The sequence below is a fragment of the Triplophysa rosa genome, linkage group LG2 (assembly GCF_024868665.1).
Source record: "Triplophysa rosa linkage group LG2, Trosa_1v2, whole genome shotgun sequence".
NCBI lineage: Eukaryota > Metazoa > Chordata > Actinopteri > Cypriniformes > Nemacheilidae > Triplophysa > Triplophysa rosa.
The window spans coordinates 14743688-14765908 of NC_079891.1; the positions used below are offsets into that span (position 1 = coordinate 14743688).

Sequence of the window (22221 nt, forward strand, 5' to 3'; positions counted from 1 at the left end):
ATCCTAAAATAAATGTAAAACATTTATCTTGTGTTGTTTAGACATGAATATGAACTTGTTCTCTTTGCAGTGTTCGACATCTGCAAAGAAACAGCATATTTTCAATATTATGACCAGTTTGTCCAATTTCAATGTTCTGCCAGTAAATGCAAAATAAAAACAATATTTTGATTTGGAATTTGGCAGGAATGTTATCACCAGTTCACAGAATGAAACAATATAAGTTGATATATATATATATATACAGGTGCTGGTCATATAATTAGAATATCATCAAAAAGTTGATTTATTTCACTAATTCCATTCAAAAAGTGAAACTTGTATATTATATTCATTCATTACACACAGACTGATATATTTCAAATGTTTATTTCTTTTAATTTGATGATTATAACTGACAACTAATGAAAATCCCAAATTCAGTATCTCAGAAAATTAGAATATTACTTAAGACCAATACAAAGAAAGGATTTTTAGAAATCTTGGCCAACTGAAAAGTATGAACATGAAAAGTATGAGCATGTACAGCACTCAATACTTAGTTGGGGCTCCTTTTGCCTGAATTACTGCAGCAATGCGGCGTGGCATGGAGTGGATCAGTCTGTGGCACTGCTCAGGTGTTATGAGAGCCCAGGTTGCTCTGATAGTGGCCTTCAGCTCTTCTGCATTGTTGGGTCTGGCATATCGCATCTTCCTCTTCACAATACCCCATAGATTTTCTATGGGGTTAAGGTCAGGCGAGTTTGCTGGCCAATTAAGAACAGGGATACCATGGTCCTTAAACCAGGTACTGGTAGCTTTGGCACTGTGTGCAGGTGCCAAGTCCTGTTGGAAAATGAAATCTGCATCTCCATAAAGTTGGTCAGCAGCAGGAAGCATCAGAAGCGTCTCGCCTGGGCTAAAGACAAAAAGGACTGGACTGCTGCTGAGTGGTCCAAAGTTATGTTCTCTGATGAAAGTAAATTTTGCATTTCCTTTGGAAATCAGGGTCCCAGAGTCTGGAGGAAGAGAGGAGAGGCACAGAATCCACGTTGCTTGAGGTCCAGTGTAAAGTTTCCACAGTCAGTGATGGTTTGGGGTGCCATGTCATCTGCTGGTGTTGGTCCACTGTGTTTTCTGAGGTCCAAGGTCAACGCAGCCGTATACCAGGAAGTTTTAGAGCACTTCATGCTTCCTGCTGCTGACCAACTTTATGGAGATGCAGATTTCATTTTCCAACAGGACTTGGCACCTGCACACAGTGCCAAAGCTACCAGTACCTGGTTTAAGGACCATGGTATCCCTGTTCTTAATTGGCCAGCAAACTCGCCTGACCTTAACCCCATAGAAAATCTATGGGGTATTGTGAAGAGGAAGATGCGATATGCCAGACCCAACAATGCAGAAGAGCTGAAGGCCACTATCAGAGCAACCTGGGCTCTCATAACACCTGAGCAGTGCCACAGACTGATCGACTCCATGCCACGCCGCATTGCTGCAGTAATTCAGGCAAAAGGAGCCCCAACTAAGTATTGAGTGCTGTACATGCTCATACTTTTCATGTTCATACTTTTCAGTTGGCCAAGATTTCTAAAAATCCTTTCTTTGTATTGGTCTTAAGTAATATTCTAATTTTCTGAGATACTGAATTTGGGATTTTCATTAGTTGTGAGTTATAATCATCAAATTAAAAGAAATAAAAATTTGAAATATATCAGTCTGTGTGTAATGAATTAATATAATATACAAGTTTCACTTTTTGAATGGAATTAGTGAAATAAATCAACTTTTTGATGATATTCTAATTATATGACCAGCACCTGTATATACATATATATATATATATATATATATATATATATATGTGTGTGTATATATAAGAAAAATTATATGGCTATGATTTTACAGAGATGTCAAAACATGAACTACCTACAGTTTAATTTAATTTCTAACACCAACATACAGACACATTCTACATAATATCATGACAAAACAAACTCCATGTGTTTACAGAGTATTTGTAAGGGGAGGGTGGTTGGGGGTGGGGTTAAAGAGAAACATGAAGAAAAAATGTTTCCTTCTAACCAAAGATCTGATGCGACTGACAATTGTAAACATTTCACTTCTTCACTGCCTTGCAGACGCGAAATGCCTTGTCAGAGGTGCAAAAGGTTTCTTTTCTCTAACTAGAAGCCTAGGAATATCCATCAACAGATCTTAAATCACAGTCCAAATTCCACACCAGAGAGAGAATTCCTGCCGTCAGTTAGACAGATTAACTCTCTGGAAGCAAAGACACTTTCAGCTAATATAGAGAACAGACACAGTACATTAAATATAAACAGCAAACAGCAAACCGCTAAACACATTGCCTTGCTATTTGCCTTTTTAAAGAAATATGTAAAATGCATTTAAGTTGACTTGAGCATGTAATACGTTGTCTCCCGAAGCCTTTAGATAGAACTGAAAGATTTCACTTAAGCAACCTAATCCCTCATTGTTCAAGCGTCACTTACCCTAAGTCAAACAGCAGTGTTCATGCAGCGCCGCATGTTCCCTCGCAGGCCGTAATAGAGTTTTATAAGTAGAACAAGCTGCAGGCAGCCTCCGCTCGCTCACTGAGCACTTTCTCAACCTTCACTCCATAAGGGGAAAAAATTCCACTATTGGTGTAAACTTAGCCCAGTGCGTGATAGGCTGGCTGCCTCGACCAATCACGCAGCACTTACGCTGTCTTATTTCTTTCAAAGCACTCTTTAAAACACTTTGTAACCCCTTCAAACAGTGGGCCGTTTTAAAATACACTTTTTGGACATGTTTATGTTACCCTAAACAATCTAAATTGGCCAGAAACTTAAGATAAAGCTTGTGTGTTTGCGCCTCTGTGGTGCATCTAGTGTATCTATATCTAGACTTGCTGATAAAAATACCAGTACAGAAACAAAAATAGGGTTGTGTAAACACACTAGTTGGATAATGTTTTTTAAATACTCAAACCAAACTTAAGGGCTTTAATTTTGCATTTAATTAAGCAACAATAATTCAAGAGAGCACTGACAAATCCTTTTAAGCGTATTTGCGTGGCAACAATCACTAGCCTGTTAAGCATGCCAGCTTGCTGACCATAGCAAGAACTCAACAGCAAAGTCGCGGAGAGCGAGACTGGCTTGTCTGGTACGGCAAACAGACATTTGGGCAGCTGAACGCTGACCTCACCCTACTGTATGTGAACACGGGAGGGGGGTTGTCGACCTGTGACACTGAATGGATGAGTGAGTGGTGAGGGAAACAAAATGAAGGCAGTGTGAGAAAGAGCTCCAAGAATAATCCACCCACACCATCGCTTAAGAGTCTAGAATTACACAGGACACCAGACACAAAAACACCCCGGAGGATGTTCAGATCAAAATAGTTTATGCTACGGGCAATTGGATGAAGCAAACTTGCTCTCTATTCATCACTGTGTGCCTTACATTGGCTAGACTGGTCCAACCACCAACTGTGAGAGGGTATAAGATAAGACATAAATTACGCCAAATATACATTTCATATCAATATTTGTGTTAACTTGTGTCTTTTTGTCACCAGTGAAAGTTAAATTATACATAACTGTGCAATTCACAATGTATCCAGTATAGGCTTAACTTTCCAACCCTATAATAGGTTGGCTTGGACTGCGGATACTCCTGAAATGTTACATTTCCAGGTAATGTGACATGAGGTTTTGCAAAATCTGACTGACTAACTCAACGTAAGGTTCTGACCAATAACAAAGCAGAGAAAGAGGAGTCACAGGTGGACTAAAAATCATGACACATGATCCTTTGGCATGTCTGTTGTCAAGATATTTGTGGACAGGAGGAGATGAATGAGCCACATGTAATGTGTGTGTTAAAGGTGTAGAATAGTGTAATATTTACAAGAAGATTTGCTGTTAAAACACAAATTACAATTGAACAATGTTAATGTAAAGAAAACATATAAAATACTTTTGTCTACATGCAGGGTGGGGTCCTCTGCTTTCAGTCACAGATGAAAAACACAAGAAATCTATGTGACGATGTAAGGAATATATGTGAGTTTCCATTGAAAACCCTGTACAATATCAAAAATAGTACACACAAACTTCGTTCATGAAGGTTTTTTAATTGTTTAGCAGGACGGTGTGAGTTTGCTCAGTAAAAACCAACAGTTGACCAAATGTAACATTAGCATCATGTAAACATCTGAAAATAGATCTGCAGACAGCCTCTTTTCTGAGACATTCCACTTGTGCTTTTCCTGCACTGTCTATAATGAGAGAGGTGGACAAAGATGGATACTAGATGTGTCCCAAGTGCATACTTTTTAAGGCATTTATTTACAGTTATTCATTTGGCAGACACTTTTATAATGCAAAGTGTGAACAGTGTGTTCACATCTCAACAGACTAAAAAAATGCATTGTAAACCTAGTACGAATCATAATCTTTAAGTTTAAAAGGTCACGCTTATCTTCTGTGTCTAACCAAATCTTTCCGACGGCATGTCAGCAAGTAGGTGCCAAATATCTGCATGATCGGCATCAGAATACTGCCACCACACAAAATGCTGCTTTTAGTAAACCGATACGACCTACCAAAAAAAGTGCAACTACCACATATTAGATTTAGACCTTTAGTTGAGTAAAAACCGTTCTGTGTGGTCGATTCAGATACAAAACTGATGCAAATATTCACTGAACGTTATAAATCAATGAGAACAGTTGCTTTATTACAACAGTCTGTGCAGATCTTTTCAATGAACAGGAGGATGTGTTAAATGTTAGTAAAGGAAATAGATGCTCACTTGAATGTTTGGCCTTGATGCTAAACTTGCTAATAAAACTTCATGGTAATGAATAGTAAAGCACAAACTAAAAGTGACTGAAAAATATGCTCAGCTCACAATTCAATACAATACAAGATACTGGGTTTATGATTGCGACTGCATCACGATTATAAAAAAGAAATCAACACTTAAATGTCAGATTTTTCCCAAAACATTAACAGTTTTTAGTAACTTAGAATTTTGTTAAAGAATTGACAACATTCAAGGTTTAATTCAACCATCTTTATGTAAACTAATAAAAACTGAATAGATCTGTCGCAGAAAAATAAAACTGAATTTTAACATAAACATATAAAAATATATTTCATTTAAAAACATATTGCTTTAACTTTACGATACATATCTTAATGTTTTTGTATTGTCATTTGCAATCCTTCGATATATTGTTACACCCCTAACCATAAGCACTTTATTACACTATAAGTGAGTAAAGCACGAAGAAACAAAATCTTAAATCTCACTTCACTTTAAATTATAATTTACTCACCCTCGTGTAAGGTCATACATGTATAAATTACTTTGTTCAGATGAACACAGAGAAAGATATTTGGTAGAATGTTAATAATTTACAGTTCCGGGACATCATCGACTCCCATAGTAAGAAAAATGAAACGGTAGTCAAAGGTGCCCCAGCACTGTTTGTTTTCCTAAATTCTTCATAATATCTCATTTTGTGTTCAACAGAACAAAAAAATACAATATTTTTATTTCTACTGTGGTCGTGGATGACATCCCAGAACCGAAAATTGCTAACATTCTTCCAAATATCTTTCTCTGAGTTCATCGGAACAAAGACATTTATACAGGTTTGGAACAACCTGAGGGTGAGTCGATGACAGAATTGTCATTTTTTGGTGAACGGTCCCTTTAAGATTAACGTTGGCAAGTAACTTACACAATTAAGTAATTCAATGTAAAAGCCATGTGAAATCACATAACATGCAATAACTATGTGTATGGAACCTCCAAATCGGCAAAATACAGACAAAAGTCTGCAATCCCCAGCTGAAGCCTGTGAACATGTTTTAAATATCTGCCTGGAACATGTCAATGCATTTCAGAAAACTTTTCAGACTGTAAAATCTAAATCCCACATCAAGCCTCCAAATCTTTTCACTGCTAGTTTACTTCAAACAGTCCAAAATAACTAACAATGCTGGCAGAACTTCAGAATAAAGCAAGTTACAACATTATGCATTAAGCCATTAAAAAGCACAGGGGGCGTGCTGCTGCCTGCACAAAATACCTATTATACAAGCTCCTTAAATGGAAAAAATATCGATAACGTAAAAGTACTATAGGAAAGTAGCATAGCCAAGTACGCCTCCTTTAACCTGTCTAAAACACAAATGCAATGTCCTCTAACAAGCTTACAAACTGCCATCCTACTAAAATAGCAGGACATTCTTTTTTAGTGACATGAATATCAGTATTTTAGTAAAGTACAACTCCTAATATTCAGTCACCCTAACGAAATAAACATAATACTGTTTTGTGACTTACTGAGACAGGAGTTGAACAAGCAGTACTGTAGCAGGCTAGCACTACTGGTCAAAACATATCAGAGTCTTCATTCAAACACGCACATACATAGCGAAGAGAAAACAGAGGCCCTTTTTCTCACTCTGGCCTGGTATTTCCTGACCCAGCCCATGGAAACCACGTCAGCTTTCCAGTTTAATTATCCCCGAAATCCACGTCATCTCAAGACCAAACTAACAAACACACAGGCCCATTAAACAAGTGCAACAACAATGCTGGAACAGATACAGAAGTCTGTCTAAGAATAGTGCTGCTATGAATGAACAGACCGAGAGATAGTGAACAGATCCAGTGTTATTTGAGTTAACAAAACCAGCAGTATGTCCCAGAATAAGGAAACTGTACTCCAGCCTGTATTAATAGAACCTGAACAAAGATGGAATGAACGGAATTAAAAATCAAGTATGTCTGAATCATAGCCCCACATCTGATCTCAACTAATAATACAAGGCATAGATATTTATTATACTCTACCTTCATTTGAGTTACAACAATAAGATATTTCCATATAGACCAGCCAAACCCAGACTGAGAGACTAAATTTCATGTACTTAAATAGAATAGAAACTAAACACAATATTAGAGCAGTAAGTCTGTATTTGTGGTCGACCAATATGGGTTTTTTAATGTCCAATATTAAAAATGTACCGTTGCAGACTGGGCAATAAGAGACCAATATAGCAAATGCAATTGGGTAGCTGTTTTTGGGCAACTGTTTTTATCATACCATAAGACACATATACAGTATATTTGTCAACTACAGTAAACGAGACACACAATAGTTCATAATTTAGTTTCACCAATTTTCTGTATGCTACTGAAAATATTCGGCCGAAAATAGCAAAAAATTATTGACGTGTGATATGACCAAGCAGCAGCCAGCGGAGAGAGAGAGAGCGACAGAGCGAGAGAGAGAGAGAGAGAGAGAGAGAGAGAGAGACACAGCACGGAACATGCAGCGCCGGAGTAAATATCTGAATGAAAGCATCCCTCTTCTGAATGAATGTCCCGCCAGTTTTCGTTGGCGGGACATTCATTTTTAGCTTATAATGTTGAATAACACTTTTTAATGAAGTGTTTTGTTGTAGGGGTACAAAGTACAGTACATTCTTTCAGCAATCAAGTCAATAGGCTATTCAAGAAGGGAGAGGACTCAATTCTTTTGTTTTAATTTAGCTGGAAGGAAGGAGGCGGGAACCAGCGAACATTAAACAAACTTTTAATCAAATAAACATGTCCGGGCCCGGTCCTCTCTCGTCAGTAGTCATGTCGCTCGTCCTCTTGTGCTCCTGATCTCCTCCATGAGACTTGTTGCCCCACGGCTCTCGTCCCGCATACCTCGCTACATTAGCCTACTTGTTTTTCTCAATTTTATTTTAAGTTATATTGTGTTATATTGAATATAAAAAGCACATTTTGACAAACTGGCTAAATAGAAGAAATACGAAGAGCCATGTTCGATGTTCGGTATTCGGCCGAGTGTTTCATTTGTATTCGGCTTCGGCCAAGAATTTTCATTTCGGTGCATCCCTACATTACGTAGTTAGTTAGCAGCATGTAGCTTAGCACTGAAACAAGTTTGAAACCACAAAAAAGTGCACATATGACATTACGTTAATGTTGGGTTTTTCAAGAACAAAAGATAGCATGCTATAGCAGGCAAACAAAAAAAATATCGGCCGATTGTAAAAATTTTACAGCCGATGGCAATCATTTAAAAAATTGAAATATCGACCCAATAAATCAGCCATGGCAATATATCGGTCTATCACTAGTCTGTATATCCTAGAACAGGTAGGAAGCTTAGGTTTGCAATGGGCATACACAAAAGCAGCTACAAATGTTTAAAGGTTAATGAGCTAGCCTAACAGGATGTTTGGACAGAGACGTCCATTGTGGCTTAACAGTATAATCGACCCATAATGCCAGTGTCCAAAACTTCAGCACATCCATTAGACCTGCAATCTTGACATGCTAATCAGCTAAACTCTAGACTTCATAAAAGGCACAGCTTGGCAGTCTTGTTTCAACACCAAGCGCTTTGGCCTTAGCTTGCTGTAAAGCCGCCACATGGAAAGAGTCCAAGACAACACAAAATCTCCTTTAGACTGTTACTGACCTGAATTGCATTGTGTAAACGTCAAAGGTTATGGGAGAGACAAACAACAAAAGTCTTCAAGTCAGATACAACATCTTAAATAAGAGTGCTGCCTGATATCTATTAGCAGTGTGGCTTAAAGTCAACAAAAACATGCTGCTTTGAGATATAAAGTCTTTTGAAATCAAAATGACCAGCATAAGTTGGTTACATGGCACAAACAACTTGGAATGAGACTAAATAGGCAAAAGTCATTAGTTCTACTGAAATTCCATGTATTTTCCACTGCATCAGTCAATATAAAGTAAATTAAATAATATCTGAGACTTATTACTCATCTTGTTGAACTTTTACTCTCAGGAAGAATGTGTAATGGAATGTGTTGAAGCTGTGGTTTTGTGCTCACAGTCTCGCAAGGCTGACAAGCAATATTTCAACAGCACGCTGCGAAAATTTGCTCTGGTTTCCCCCAGTTTAAGATGTGCAGAATGGTGCAGGACTTGTGCGCTTATATTCTCAAACAATGCTGTAAGAATGTTTTGGATATATAGCGGAGCTGCGGGAGCAATTTTCTATTATCCAACGAAAAAGTTTTATACTTGAAGTGATTCATCAGTGAACAGAACATAGTCATGCAAAATTGAAAGGGAGGGGTGTTACCTGAGGCGTTGCCGTTAATATGCACGGTTTGGGCCATGACTGAAGCCGCTCGCTCGAAATCCCACAGACAGCCTGAATGCACTCATGCAAATGACATGCATCAAATCAGCTTGCCATGCAACCTGCAAACTGGACAAACAAATAAACACACACATGAAAAACAAGATTCAAGATGTTAGACACTACACCACATGCATGATTCAAAAACATTTCAAAATTGAAGACGGAACATAGTTAAGCATTTGTAAACCGATATCTACTGTATGTGTTTTACTGTAAAATAAAATAAAAAAATATATATAGGACAAGTGACAAACCATAGTGTTGCAATATCGTGCTTACATGCATGACCTTGTGGGTAGTTTAACCAAAACAAGAGCTTTCACTGAGGTTATTTAATATTTAACAACAAATAGAACTCTAACCTTGGTGGACATATGTAAACAAACTTGTGACCAATCCAACAAGAGTGCCAACCCTTACGCTTAAAGGGACAGTCCACCCAAAAATGAATTATTTTCCTTTTCTTACATTCTTCCAAATATGCACCTATACTATATCGGGGCTCTAGACTGCCACCGGTCATATTTTGAGACTATTTTTTCCTGCCGGTACGACCAGATTTTCTGACAAACTGATCAATATATAATTTTTGTGCATTCTAAATGTAATGCGCAGAAACGTTACATTGCGCAAGCGCATCCAGTCACTTTATTTAGCCTCCCCTCCTTCAGCCATCTCTCAGTGAAAAATCAATAAAAGCCTTCAGTTCTCACGTGTTGTTTGAGATATGCACGCGCGCCCAGTGAGTCAGAGCGCAAACTACTAAACGGAGTTCTCTCTAACGTCTTCTTACTCTGAAACGGTCATATAAAAACAAACTTGCGTCAAAATTCACATATTAGCATCCTTGTAAAAGCAGTCCATTTCAGGAACATAAACAGTTAGGAAACGCATGTGTCACAGTTAGGGATGTAACGATTCACTCAGCTCACGATGCGAGTCACGATTCTGATCTCACGATGCGATTTATTCACGATTTACTCACGATTTATTTTTACAAAATGAGTTGAAACAAATTAGAAATGAACAACTTCCCTTGCATTATTTCTTAAATGCTTCACGTTTCATTGTATAATAAAATAATGTTTTATTTCAAATAACAAAACTAAACTGCAATTTTATAACAAATTAATAATAGAAAAAGTCTCTTTAATATAAACAAACTAATACTGTCTTGAGCTTTTCTTGGATTTTTTTGCATTTAAGAAATATCAGCATGTCCACATTTAGATTTGCAGTGAAAATAGCGGCCCCTGCTGTTCAAAAAATGTATTGCGATTCAGTTCACAACTCAACCGATTTGAATCGTCACTCATTATAACCGATTTTCAACCGGCTCACGGTGAATCGTTACATCCCTAGTCACAGTATATTAGATCTGTATATGCGTATACTCGCTCTTAAAGGGGCAGCAGCATAATAAAGATCTCTGTTTATAATGTTCAACAAATGACGGGCCCAAAAACACTGACTGATATTAAAGGAATTGTGTACTCCTTATTTGAGTTGTTTGCAATAAAAGAAAAGGGGCATACACGGATTTATTTGTTAAAGATGTGCTTTAAATATGGTAAAGTGTTGAAAGAGTTTATATATAAACAATAATGATTTATAATAATTTGTAATTAATTTATTAATGTATTAAACACGTAAGGATGCAGTTTAATTGATTCTTTTTCCTTGCCTCACCCCAGACTCTGGCGCTACAAAATTAGGGACTGGTGCCACCAACTGCATGACTTTGTAGCACCAGTGCCACCTCTCTCAAACATGGTTGGTTTGGAAGGAAATTTTGTATACCATTTTTATTTTTGCCTGACCCTCAACCTAAAACTCATTGCTGACGTTGCCATTTTGCAAACTTTTGCTTTTCTGTTCATTTTTAAAACACACCCAGTCCCCCAAACCCCACCCCAAAGCAATTCTACAAACCTTAATATGCAAAATGACTCACAGGCAAACCTTTTGAGTGGGTGGCACCTGACAGTTTTGATGTTGACCATTTATATATCCCGACAAATACCAAAAGTTTCAAAAGTAAATGGCAGGATACATTTTTTTTGTGTTCATGGGAACTGCACAGAGCCAGTGTTTCATTACACCTCACACACGTCTCAGTGATCTTCTATCTTTCAAGCAGTAACAGACATTTTGTTCCACAGTTTTAAAATCTTTACATTTTAAAGGCAGAAAAGTATACAGAACTGCAGCAAATGGCGACAGAGCAACAGACATACATGTGTACAGCAGATACACTGGTGAGCCTCATAAATCCCTGAAGGTGGAATAGCAGGAAGAAGAACCGGTGGGAGGTCTGTCATGTTCTCTAAAGAACACAGACTCGGGAAGCCAGTAAAAACAATGATTGGACCGGTCTTGAATATTACGAAACAGAGCACATGTTATGTTTTTCACAAAAGAACTTTATCACAAACACATAGATTTCAACAACAGCATGCCTCACATTTGCAAACACATGCAACAAAGCCAAAGTCCACAGCTAAAACATGAAACTACCTAAAAACATTGTGCAACATCCTTTTTAATGGCACCAAGTCAAAATACAGCTATGAAATGTGTGTGTGTCTAGAAAGTATAAATATGTCTTTTTTGTTTTAATAGGAGAGACAGAATTTCCAAGTTGATAGTTAATGCTCACAAGAACATTAGAGCTCACCAACAAATCACTTCAGACTAAAGACCTATTCTACACTGTGTAGACAGTTGTTTAAAGAAATATCTATCAATCACAACAAAGTCATAGTCCAAAAAAATACATCTGGGCAAAGTCAACTATGAGGTTAACATTTCTAAGTGGCAAAATAATGTGCATGTATGCAACCATAAACACTAAAAGTACCTACCTTGCTCAGTCATTCTTAAACTTCTTCAACATGTAGTTATAGAGATCAGCATGACTGGCCTTGCAGTCACCTAAAAGTCAAGAGACGTCTATGCAAAGTGAAGTGTGTATTACAGCTAAGATTAGCTAACTTGCTCAGATGTCAGCTGAACGACTTTGGTCCTATAAGAGGAAAGGATGCATCCGTGTTGGACAGATCAGTGACCAACTCAAGGGTCAGCACCATTAATCCAAGACCCCCAGTAAAGAATAAGATAATGATGTCTAAGGAAACACTCGTACCAAATAAAGTCCTCTACTGGCACCATGGCATCAGCAAGGTTGCTTGTTAATAGCAAACAGGTTCAGCCAAGTGCAGCGTGACATGTAACGGCAGGTATATTCTTACTGATAGAACAGAGATACTGACAGGTGTGTTTCTTAGTTCAAGGTTACTCCCTGTTCTCAACCCTTTGTTGGGAAAGGTGGTATTTTAGATGACTTTGTCAAGATGAAAAAGAAATCACTGATAAATCTGTAATTTAAGAGGTTAATAGAGCCTTGCATACTATTTTTTAGCCTAAAACTGAACATAAAATGGCAGCCGATGAGACAAGACAAGCAATTTATAAGCACTATATCGATATACAGTAGTGGTCAAAGTCACTTATTTGTGCAACATTTTCTTTTCAATCCCATCAGGTTAGATTAAACCAAAAGAGTGTATGGTACAAGATGGAAAACACACTAAACGAAGATATTTATTGGATAAAATCATTTGGCAAAAGGCAAACTACAGCATATCAGGATTACTGTATGTGCTTTGTTCTAATATTCAAATAAATGCATACTGTAGAAAATAAAAAAAAACTCACAGGACAACATACATTCACTACAATTTTATCAGTTATTAATATTTTGTTGATGCGAGTTTTGTTTATTTTTTGCCATTTTCTCCTTATATTATTCTCAAAGCATCAATTTAATTTACAATTCCAAACAACAGTGCACAACACGCATTGACGATTTAATACATATTTAGTTACATATTTAAATGAAAGTATGGAAAGACTGGACAAAAATTAAAAATCACGTCACTCTCTCCTTTCCTCTCTTAGGAAAACATATCATGCTAATTTATCTCCACACCTCTCTCAGTGGTGAAAGCAGAAAGCATGAGGAGAAAGTCACCTGACTCAACATTATAGCCAGAAGCTGCTCATAACCATGCAGTGCAGGTCCATACAAAGCACTAGATTTTAAGACAAACACACAAAGTTGGAAAGAGAGTTATGCAGCTGTAAAATGGGAGTGGTAAGGTGTAGTATGTTTGAAAAAAACACACCTAGTTTCCCATAAAAATGTTTTCTTTTTCACGTAACGTTCTACCACACCTACACATAATCATTTTAAACGGTTAGTCCACACACTACAATAAAACTGGTGTCCTCAATTAGGTTTGATAGCCGTGATGCTGAATGCTGTTGTTTCCTGTGTGCCACATGAGCAACACACAGTTTGATTAATACAAGTAATTTAAATGAAGATTTAAAATTTAGTTTGTTCCTCACTGACAAATTAAATACAAACACGCATCATAGACTAGTTTTATAGTCAGGGGTGCAATTCTCAGGGGGGACATGTTTTGAAACTTTCCTCTTCAATGTAATGCTTAATTTTCACACAGCGTCTATTTACAGTCAGTGCAAAAAGCCTGCAGAAGCTCTTATAATAGCTTCACCCACCAGTATCTCATTGGAACAGTGAAAGAGTAAGAACGACAGTGACCACGTTTACATGGACAACAATAGTCCGATTTTAATACGATTAAGACAATACTCGGATTAAGAATGGACCATGTAAACAGAAATTTTTGATTAGCTTAATCCGTCTAAACTCATAATCGTAGTAAAAACAAATCGTATTAAGACGGGTGGAGTATTCCTATTTTAGTCGCATTATCGAAGTGCGGTATAGACATGTACACACCTTAATCAGGGTTTTTCCTGCATAGAGAAATTGGAGGCGGCCGCCTCCGTCAAATGTCGTGCCGCCTCAGGCTCTCGCCAAAATTATGTTTCTTCACAAGAAATGCTGCGTGCATTTAACAGACTGTCATTTGTAACTGCAGTTGCGACATTACGCCACCGTGGAGGCGCTGTTTCGTTATCAGCACACTGAGGCGCTAAAAAGAGTTGCAGAACAAGAGCCAGCCTGTGTTTCACGGCTGTTTGTTTTGCATCCAAGTACGTTTAATTTCTTGAAATTTATTAAATTAACATGACGTACATCATTGTAATGTCTTAAGCTGTGCAGTTGGATCGTTGAATCAGCGTATACTGTACACAGCGAGTTCGCCAGTATGAACGCACATTGCGTTCAGAACGACTCACACACGAATGACTCATTTGAACAGATTCATTTAAACTATTGAGCTTTTCAGTTACTAGCGAATATAAAAGATCCTTGAATCATTTAAAATGAACCACAGAGAATGTAAGATGTGAATGAGCTTTGCTCATTTAGAAAGACTGGTTAATTCAGTTGGCTATTGTGGGCTGAAAAGTTAGTTGAAATGATAAAAAAAAAAACATTTCTGTTTGGTTGAATAAAAGTAATGTTTTATATAACTTAATAATTGTCATTTTTATCTAATTTTATTAGAACTTTTAATGTCAAACTCGAAGTCACTTTGGTTAAGACACTAAAAGGTACGTTAGGCCTACATGTGTGTGTACAAGAACAGGATGGCACCACCTCCGCCTCATTTTGAGCCAGGAAAAACCCTGTTAGGGTACGATCACACAGAACGCGCTTTTCATGTTGGAAAACGCGAGGCGCGCCACACTGCTCTTTTGGTGACTCTTTGAAAAGAGCAGCGCGCAGCGTTTTGTGCATGTTGCTAGGTAACCCGAAACAGCCACAACAAGTTTCTCCTCCATGTCTCCAGGCGTTCCGAGCATCTGTAAACTTCCGTTGCCACAAGGGAAGCCCCGCCTCTCCACTCATTCGATTGGACAATGGAAAAAGCGCACATGACGTCAAGCGCTTTTCTGCTCAGAGTTGAGTTTTTTCAACTTCGGGCGCTCAGAGCGCTCCGCCTAAAACGCGAGGCGCCCGGCGTGCATAAGCAGCGCGCAAAATGCTCCCTGCCAACTGAAAACAATTCAAAAAAGGCGCATCTCACATCAAAAGATGCATTCTGTCTGATCAGGCCCTTAATCGCACTATTACCGGTGTTGTGCCGAAAACACACTCCCCGCCAGATTATGCACCCCCTTCAATAACACGCTGTCCGATTGGCTAATTCTAACCCCTCCCCACACCCAATCCTAATCCTAACCCCTCCCCTAACACCTAATCCTCACCCTAACCATTGTGGGGAGGGGGGTGCATAATCTGGCAGGGAGTGTGTTTTCGGCACGACACCGGCGCGTAGGAACTTTCGCGACACTTTGCGACAGGTTACACACACGCACAGCAGTCGACAGCCGTTTCGTTTTACGGCAAACAACATGGCTTCAAGCAAGAAAGCACATTTTTGGTCCGAACGGGAAACAAGAAAGATGCCAACAATTCAAGAAAATAAATGAAACACCAAAAACTGTATGTGGTACCATGGCGAAGATTAACTGTTTGTTGATACATGAAATTATGGAGGGAACGTCGAACGGCGTCGCTTAGGGACGTAATGACGTATGCCATTAATCGAACTATGTAGTGTAACATGTAAAACGGGACCATGAAAGATATATTCTTAAAGCAACTCATGTAAACACCTTAATCGTAATATTAGCTTACTCAGAATAAGGCAAATAATACGATTACTGACGTCCATGTAAAAGTGGTCATTGATTTAAACTGAGGCTTCAGTGGCATGTGGAGTAAAGCCCGTTGTTTCGACACAATAGACCCGTGTTCGATCCCTGAGATTCTCTGAACTTGCTCTTTTACTTCTTTCCATCACATATCAGATCGTAAAAGCATTTATTTTCAATAAAATTAAGAAAATGTTTGAAAATTGGCTAAGAAGTGTTTAATCATAAAGACCCGGACCGCGAGACATGAATCGTTCAAAACATCTGACTATTCCTATAGTTTAAATTGAGCAGCCCGTGTGATGATCCTGCCCACATCATTGTTTGTAGTAGGAAAAACTCAACTGCCTAATGTACACTCATAAACACCTTTTTAGTCCACATCATTATGAAGACAAGCTTTAGGCAGAAAGGGGATTTGGCCCACGGCAACTTGACCATGAAAGCAGGCAGCTGAATTTCATTACAGAACTAAGCTTTGAATGAGCCAGAACTAAAAGACTTCGGTGAAGGGAAGGGGGGATGGTGAACACACCTGTGCGTGTGCGTTAGCTTCTGGCAGGGGAGTCAAAAGCTTGACCCGGGCTCAAATGCCCCCGACCATTCCTTACAACAAGCATGCCGATTCCCCCTTGTTCCAAATTCGGCTTCAAAGCTTATAATTAAGTGCTGAGGGGATACTGAAATTGCAAATAACTTTTGCTTAGCCTTTTCTCAGACACAACAGAGCAAGCAACCAACCAATATAAATAATCTTAACGCAGTTAGAAAGTTAAAAATATATATTTCGGAAGTACTGCAGTTATATTAAATAATTACAATAATTCCAACCTGATCTCACAGCAATTCGTAACTGTTTTATAAGGTGGCTGAACTCCCACAATGTGAATCCTACAAAAACATCAGATTGTTAGAAAAAATCAATACGAAAGCCCCTTCCCTAACCCCACCCCTAAACCTGACATCATTGGCGCAAAAGCAAATCATACTTCAACGTACAAATAAGATCATACAAATTCATATTAATTAGCCACCTAATAAAACTCATAAGATTGTGTTGATAATTCAGCCATTCACACTGTCATTACCCGGTTCATCTGAAGCATCTACATCCAGGGTATCCAAAAACCTCGACATCAAAACCAAACTGTGAGTGCAAGGTCCTTCAAAGTGTCTGGTGCTTTCAAAGTTCTGTACTAAACTGAAGATCAGACCGAAGGTCCTAAACCCGTTCTGGGTCAGCTAAATATAAAGACTCATTTAAACCTATTTTTATCATTATCACCCACTTGGCCCGGTCTGTTAGCCTTAAACGGCTTCCTTTGATATAGCTTTAAATTTATTAGTAAGTGGAGGCAAAGTGCTTGCTTATCAGTAACAAGGCCATCACTCGTAGCCACTACAATCTCTTCCTGTTTGCAGACTGAATAAAAATACTTATCAGGATAATATATGGAACAAAAGATTAAACATATGCGATACTTTTGGAATTAAGAAAATCAAATAACTGTGTAGACAGAAATACACACTGTTTAGAACAAATCAGCTTGACCTAAATGTAAAATCATATGAAAGACTGCTTGTGCCTTTTCAAACTGCCTCTTATCTACTATTGTCAAAGGTCAAGAGGTAGTTGACCTCCATACGCCACGCTGCCAGATAAATAACGGCCAATGAAATGAAATGAGTAAATAATAACAAAATATATATATACATAGTAGGGCTGTGCAAAAATATCGATACATGTAACTATCGCAATATTTTTTTTTTTCAATAGTGTATCGATAGTGATACCTCTACTATCGATATTTTTTTTTAATCATGTCATATACATACGGCCAAAGGTAAGTGGAAGCGAGCATGGCAAAAAATATAAGAACGCTTGGAGCTCTCAGAGCTGATGTGTGGGTGTGCTTTGGTTTTCAAAATAAGTCATGGAATAATGAGTTATATAAAATAATGCTGTCTGTAAGCTTCGCAAGTCATGACACAAGTCACTTGGCTACTGCAGTGCACTAGACAAAAATTTATTAAGAAAAGTAACAATGACATTTATTGTGCTTTCACGGATGTGACACCAACGCATTTACAGCACGGATGAAACAGGGGTTTTATACTGCCCATGTTCATTGTTTTAACTGTAATGCACCACAACAGCCAAGTGACTAGAGTGAGCCACCTTATTCCCCTGTGCTACCCACTTGAGGGGCGCAATCCACAGTTTGAGAACCCAAAACTCTGATCTAAAGGTCCATGCATCGCACATCATGGCCACTCTGCAGAGGTAAGGGATGTTTTTACACTTGTCCTTACAGAAAACCCCCGGTGGTGAACAGCATGTTGTATTTCTAGCTCTACTTTTTACATTTTCTATTTAAAGTATTGCAATATATCGCATCGAAATACATAGCAATACATTGTACCGTGACCCATCTATCGTGATATGTATCGTATCGGGAGGCACTTGCCAATACACAGCCCTAATACATAGCCTGACCAATCATGAACATGTAACTTTTAATTGTGATGAATATGTATATTACTTTATTGAAGTAAAGAGAATATTACATCACATTTGTTAATTTTTTAACAACAACAAAAACTGCTTGAGAAAAACAACTAAGATCATTTTTAATAAATGACAAAGTGATCCACCGCTGTTTTTTGCTACAAGTGATAGTAGCTGCATGTAGTCTAGTGCCTCAGAAACACAAACATTAATCAAAAAGTAAAACGTACCCCAACTCAAACAGGCTCCTAAAATATACTTGCAGTATTTTTGTAAATATAAAATATAATGGTGACATTCGACCTCAAAAGGTTGTAGTAAAGAAAGAATTAAATTAACTAAAACTCCATATACACATCATGTCATACCTAAACTACAGTATATAGCCTATTGTTGGGTAGAAACGATCACATCACGCTGTCAATCACTCTCTCCTGAACTGTGTGAACCTTCTCTTCTCACAGAAACATATCGTCGCTGTCGGGCGGAATCCTCGCATCTCCAAAACCATTATTTTTCAGGAAATTAAAAAAAAACTGCATTTTTTTTAGTTATTAAACATTGTATCGTTAAAGTTGGTATTATACCTTATATTGCTATCATATACTGTTGTGTAACAACATTAACACAACATTTCCCCCAAAACTATGTTTAATCGGAGATACAAGGTTTATGATTTGGGAGCAGGGAGATACGAGATTACGCTGTCATTGATAAGAATGGTACGGACACAGACGTCGCTTCTGCCAGCAGTGTTCATCAAAGTCTGAGGTCGCGTTGAGCCTTTTGACAAGAGACGAGGCTTTAAGAGCTAATGAAAGCTAATGATTGTGGTTACATACATCTTCCTAAACTCTATTTTAAACGTTAGAGCTATGAGTGATGCAATACCAAAATAAAACGTTAAACAGGCTGTCTAATATAGGCGGAAATTAATCTGCACGCAACTAAAGTCGGCGGTCGCGTTGAGCCTCTTGACAAGAGAAAAGGCTTCAATCATTAACCAAAGCTAACGGCTGTGGTTACATACATCTTCCTAAACTCTATTTTAAAGGTTTAAGAACTATAAGTGATGTAATACAAAAAACAATGAGCTGACTAGGCTGTCTAATAGGCGGAAATTAGCCAAATCTGCTCGCAAATCTACCATCGTGGCTCACGGGCTTCCTTCTGCACCGAAGCATTACAGCTATCGATTTTTAACTAAACAGGCCTACTCAAATGTATCTAACCTAACTATTTTCACTCGTTATGGTCTAAAAAACTTTCAATCAGGAGACGTAATGCCGAGAAGCTCCCGCGGAGTGAAGAAGAGGTGGAGTTACGAGACTTCTCAGACAGTTGAAGTGTACAATGGAGTTAAGAGATTCGCACTCAAGATATTTTCAACACTTTAGATTGGTTAATAATTTGTAAAAAAAAAAACAGACCCACATGGGGACTGACCAATAGCATCGATTTGTGAAAAAATATGAAATTGACCAAATTTGGACATAGCAGGTTTCCGCCCGACAGCGACGATATACTGTATCTGTCTATGACACGCGCAACAGAAAGAGAACAGTAAAATGCGGATAAAAAAATCGAATTAAATAATCTACGCTGTCATATGCTCATAAACGTATTTAAAATACAGAGAAGACAGAATTTTCATTTTTGGGTATACTATCCCTTTAAGTTAGAAAGTGCTGCATAGCCTGAACTAAACAGCATATGTGATACAACTGTGGCAAAGTCTTTCAAGGCCAGTGTAAAACAACTGACCGAAGAAAAAAGTTATAAAAATAATAATAATGGATTTATGCATGTTTACTAGTAGCTGGAGAATTGACTATTCATGACCTGAGCACAGATTTGGGAGACTGTTTGGAATGCACCACTGATTCCAGTTCTTCTCTATTTTTGGAATGCATTTCATCTGTTAAAGCCCATCTGTAACACCACAACCTATTTAAAAAGCATGCGCACACACACGCACGCACGCACAAGCACACACGCACGCCTCTTGTTTCCAAAGATGTCTCAAAACATTCTTAGAATGAAATCTTAAAATCAACTAAATCTAAATTGTTGATATGCTTCTATGACCTTTCAACTTCAAGAATTTGAAAATAAACTCTGCTCCAGGTTAGGATCAATAGAAGAGTATAGTGTTCTTATCCATGCTTTCTATTTTTGAGAGGGATTGAGTAAAACACTGATTAAAATTACTGTGAAACTGACCATAAACACAGACAACTGGCATGGACTATCCAATTTCATTTCAAATCCAATCACAAAAACAGATACAAAGATTTGCTATTCTGTCCCACTTCTTCAGTGTAGTTCACTGCTTAGGCTCACATCTTTATATCTGCTATATATGGAGGCCATAAATAACCAACACATACTTGTATCCACTATTTTGGAGTTGCAGTACACCAGTCAATCCCAAAAGGCCTTGTCTGTTTCTAAATACAAATTATTTTTCTGACAACACTGCCATCTAGAGGCCTAAAGACATATGCTGCAAATGAATGAATGAATGAATGAATGAGCATATTTTCAAAATGCACATCTTGGAATACAACAATAAACTATTTTTTGATTCAATTGAAACAATAAATGGAAGACACTGATGCGGAAAATATAATTTCATAATGAATCAAGCTCCTCACGCATTCACTTCTAACTCCAACATAACGGGGGAAAAAATACACCTTAAGAAATCAACAGACCTTTTGCATCACGGCTTTCCACAAAAAAATAAAAACATGTATGAAAGAAACTGTGGCAACATGAATCAGAGGGAGAAGTACCCCCTCGCTTTTCTCTGAGAGATCTACGTCTTTTCTATACAGTGACAGTCAGTCAGTTTCTAACAAACTGCAACACTTTTGAGTTTTTTGTTTCCCTCCCTCGTTTCCATCCTATCTTCTATCCTCGGTTCAGTCATGCACTTGACCAAGGGCAGGCTGGAGCCAGTTATTTGTTTAGCTCTCCAGTGGAGCCAGGCAGACTAAGAGGCCCAGTGGCCGTTCTTCTTTTGATAAAGACCCTCGAGAGGGCCGGAAACCACAGGAGTCTCCCAAAGTCTCAGCCGTGGAATGCTGCATTAGCACACTTCACTTTATTCATCATAATATATTGCACATTATAGTGCAAGGCTAGACTATCTAATGTTTTAGTTTTCCAAGTTGTTTTGTCTTTGAGAAGGTCACAGAGCCTGTTTATCAACATAATCACATGGCACAGAGATTTAGTCGACCTTGCTAAAAGAATAAGAGAACGGAGGGACGTTTTAGGCTGTTTAGGCTTAGCTTGAGATCCATTGACAAGGTTGACTGACCCAAAGTCCCAGTGAAAATAAAAATTAGAATGCATATTTTTTCATGAAATATTGCAGCATTTATTGTAAATAGCTTTTAAATGGTCATTCTATTTTTTTTTTAATTCATGTGCCCTCATAATCTTCAGTTAAAATCTGAGAATGCACTTCCGCCCTCTAGTGACTATCCATCTTAAATGACATGTTAGATGGCTTGGGCGGAGCACCTGTTAACTCCCCTGTAAATCTGCTGTAGGGATGCAACAATTATAGATTTCGTTGGTATGATTATAGTCTGAAGAATAATCACGGTTATGGCAATTATTATGCAGTCATTCATTTCTACATTTTTACTAGCCCTGACCAAATTTTTACTTGCCCCGGAATGCCCGCCACAAAAAGTAATAAATAATAATAGTCTAGTTATTAGTTTTTTTTACCTGTGCAATCTTATTAAATAAGCTCATAATACCATAAAACTATTAGCCTAACTCTAATATTAATAATCAATCAGTTAGTAATAAAATTAGAACAA

General features: G+C 37.9%; 1 protein-coding gene across 3 annotated transcripts in view; it reads right to left on the minus strand.

Annotated features, from left to right (window-relative positions):
* Positions 1-22221, minus strand: part of kank1a (KN motif and ankyrin repeat domains 1a) — a 77038-nt gene that overhangs the window by 14105 nt on the left and 40712 nt on the right. The window contains exons 1-2 of one of the 3 annotated variants that reach the window (XM_057360350.1): positions 12075-12426; positions 9148-9276 (exon numbers count right to left, since the gene is read on the minus strand). In XM_057360350.1, the coding sequence (XP_057216333.1) occupies positions 9148-9184 (37 nt within the window). In that variant the 5' untranslated portion in view covers positions 9185-9276; positions 12075-12426. Of the gene's footprint in view, positions 1-9147; positions 9277-12074; positions 12427-22221 lie in introns of those variants that run through there. The other 2 variants (XM_057360367.1, XM_057360359.1) reach the window with 2 other exon arrangements.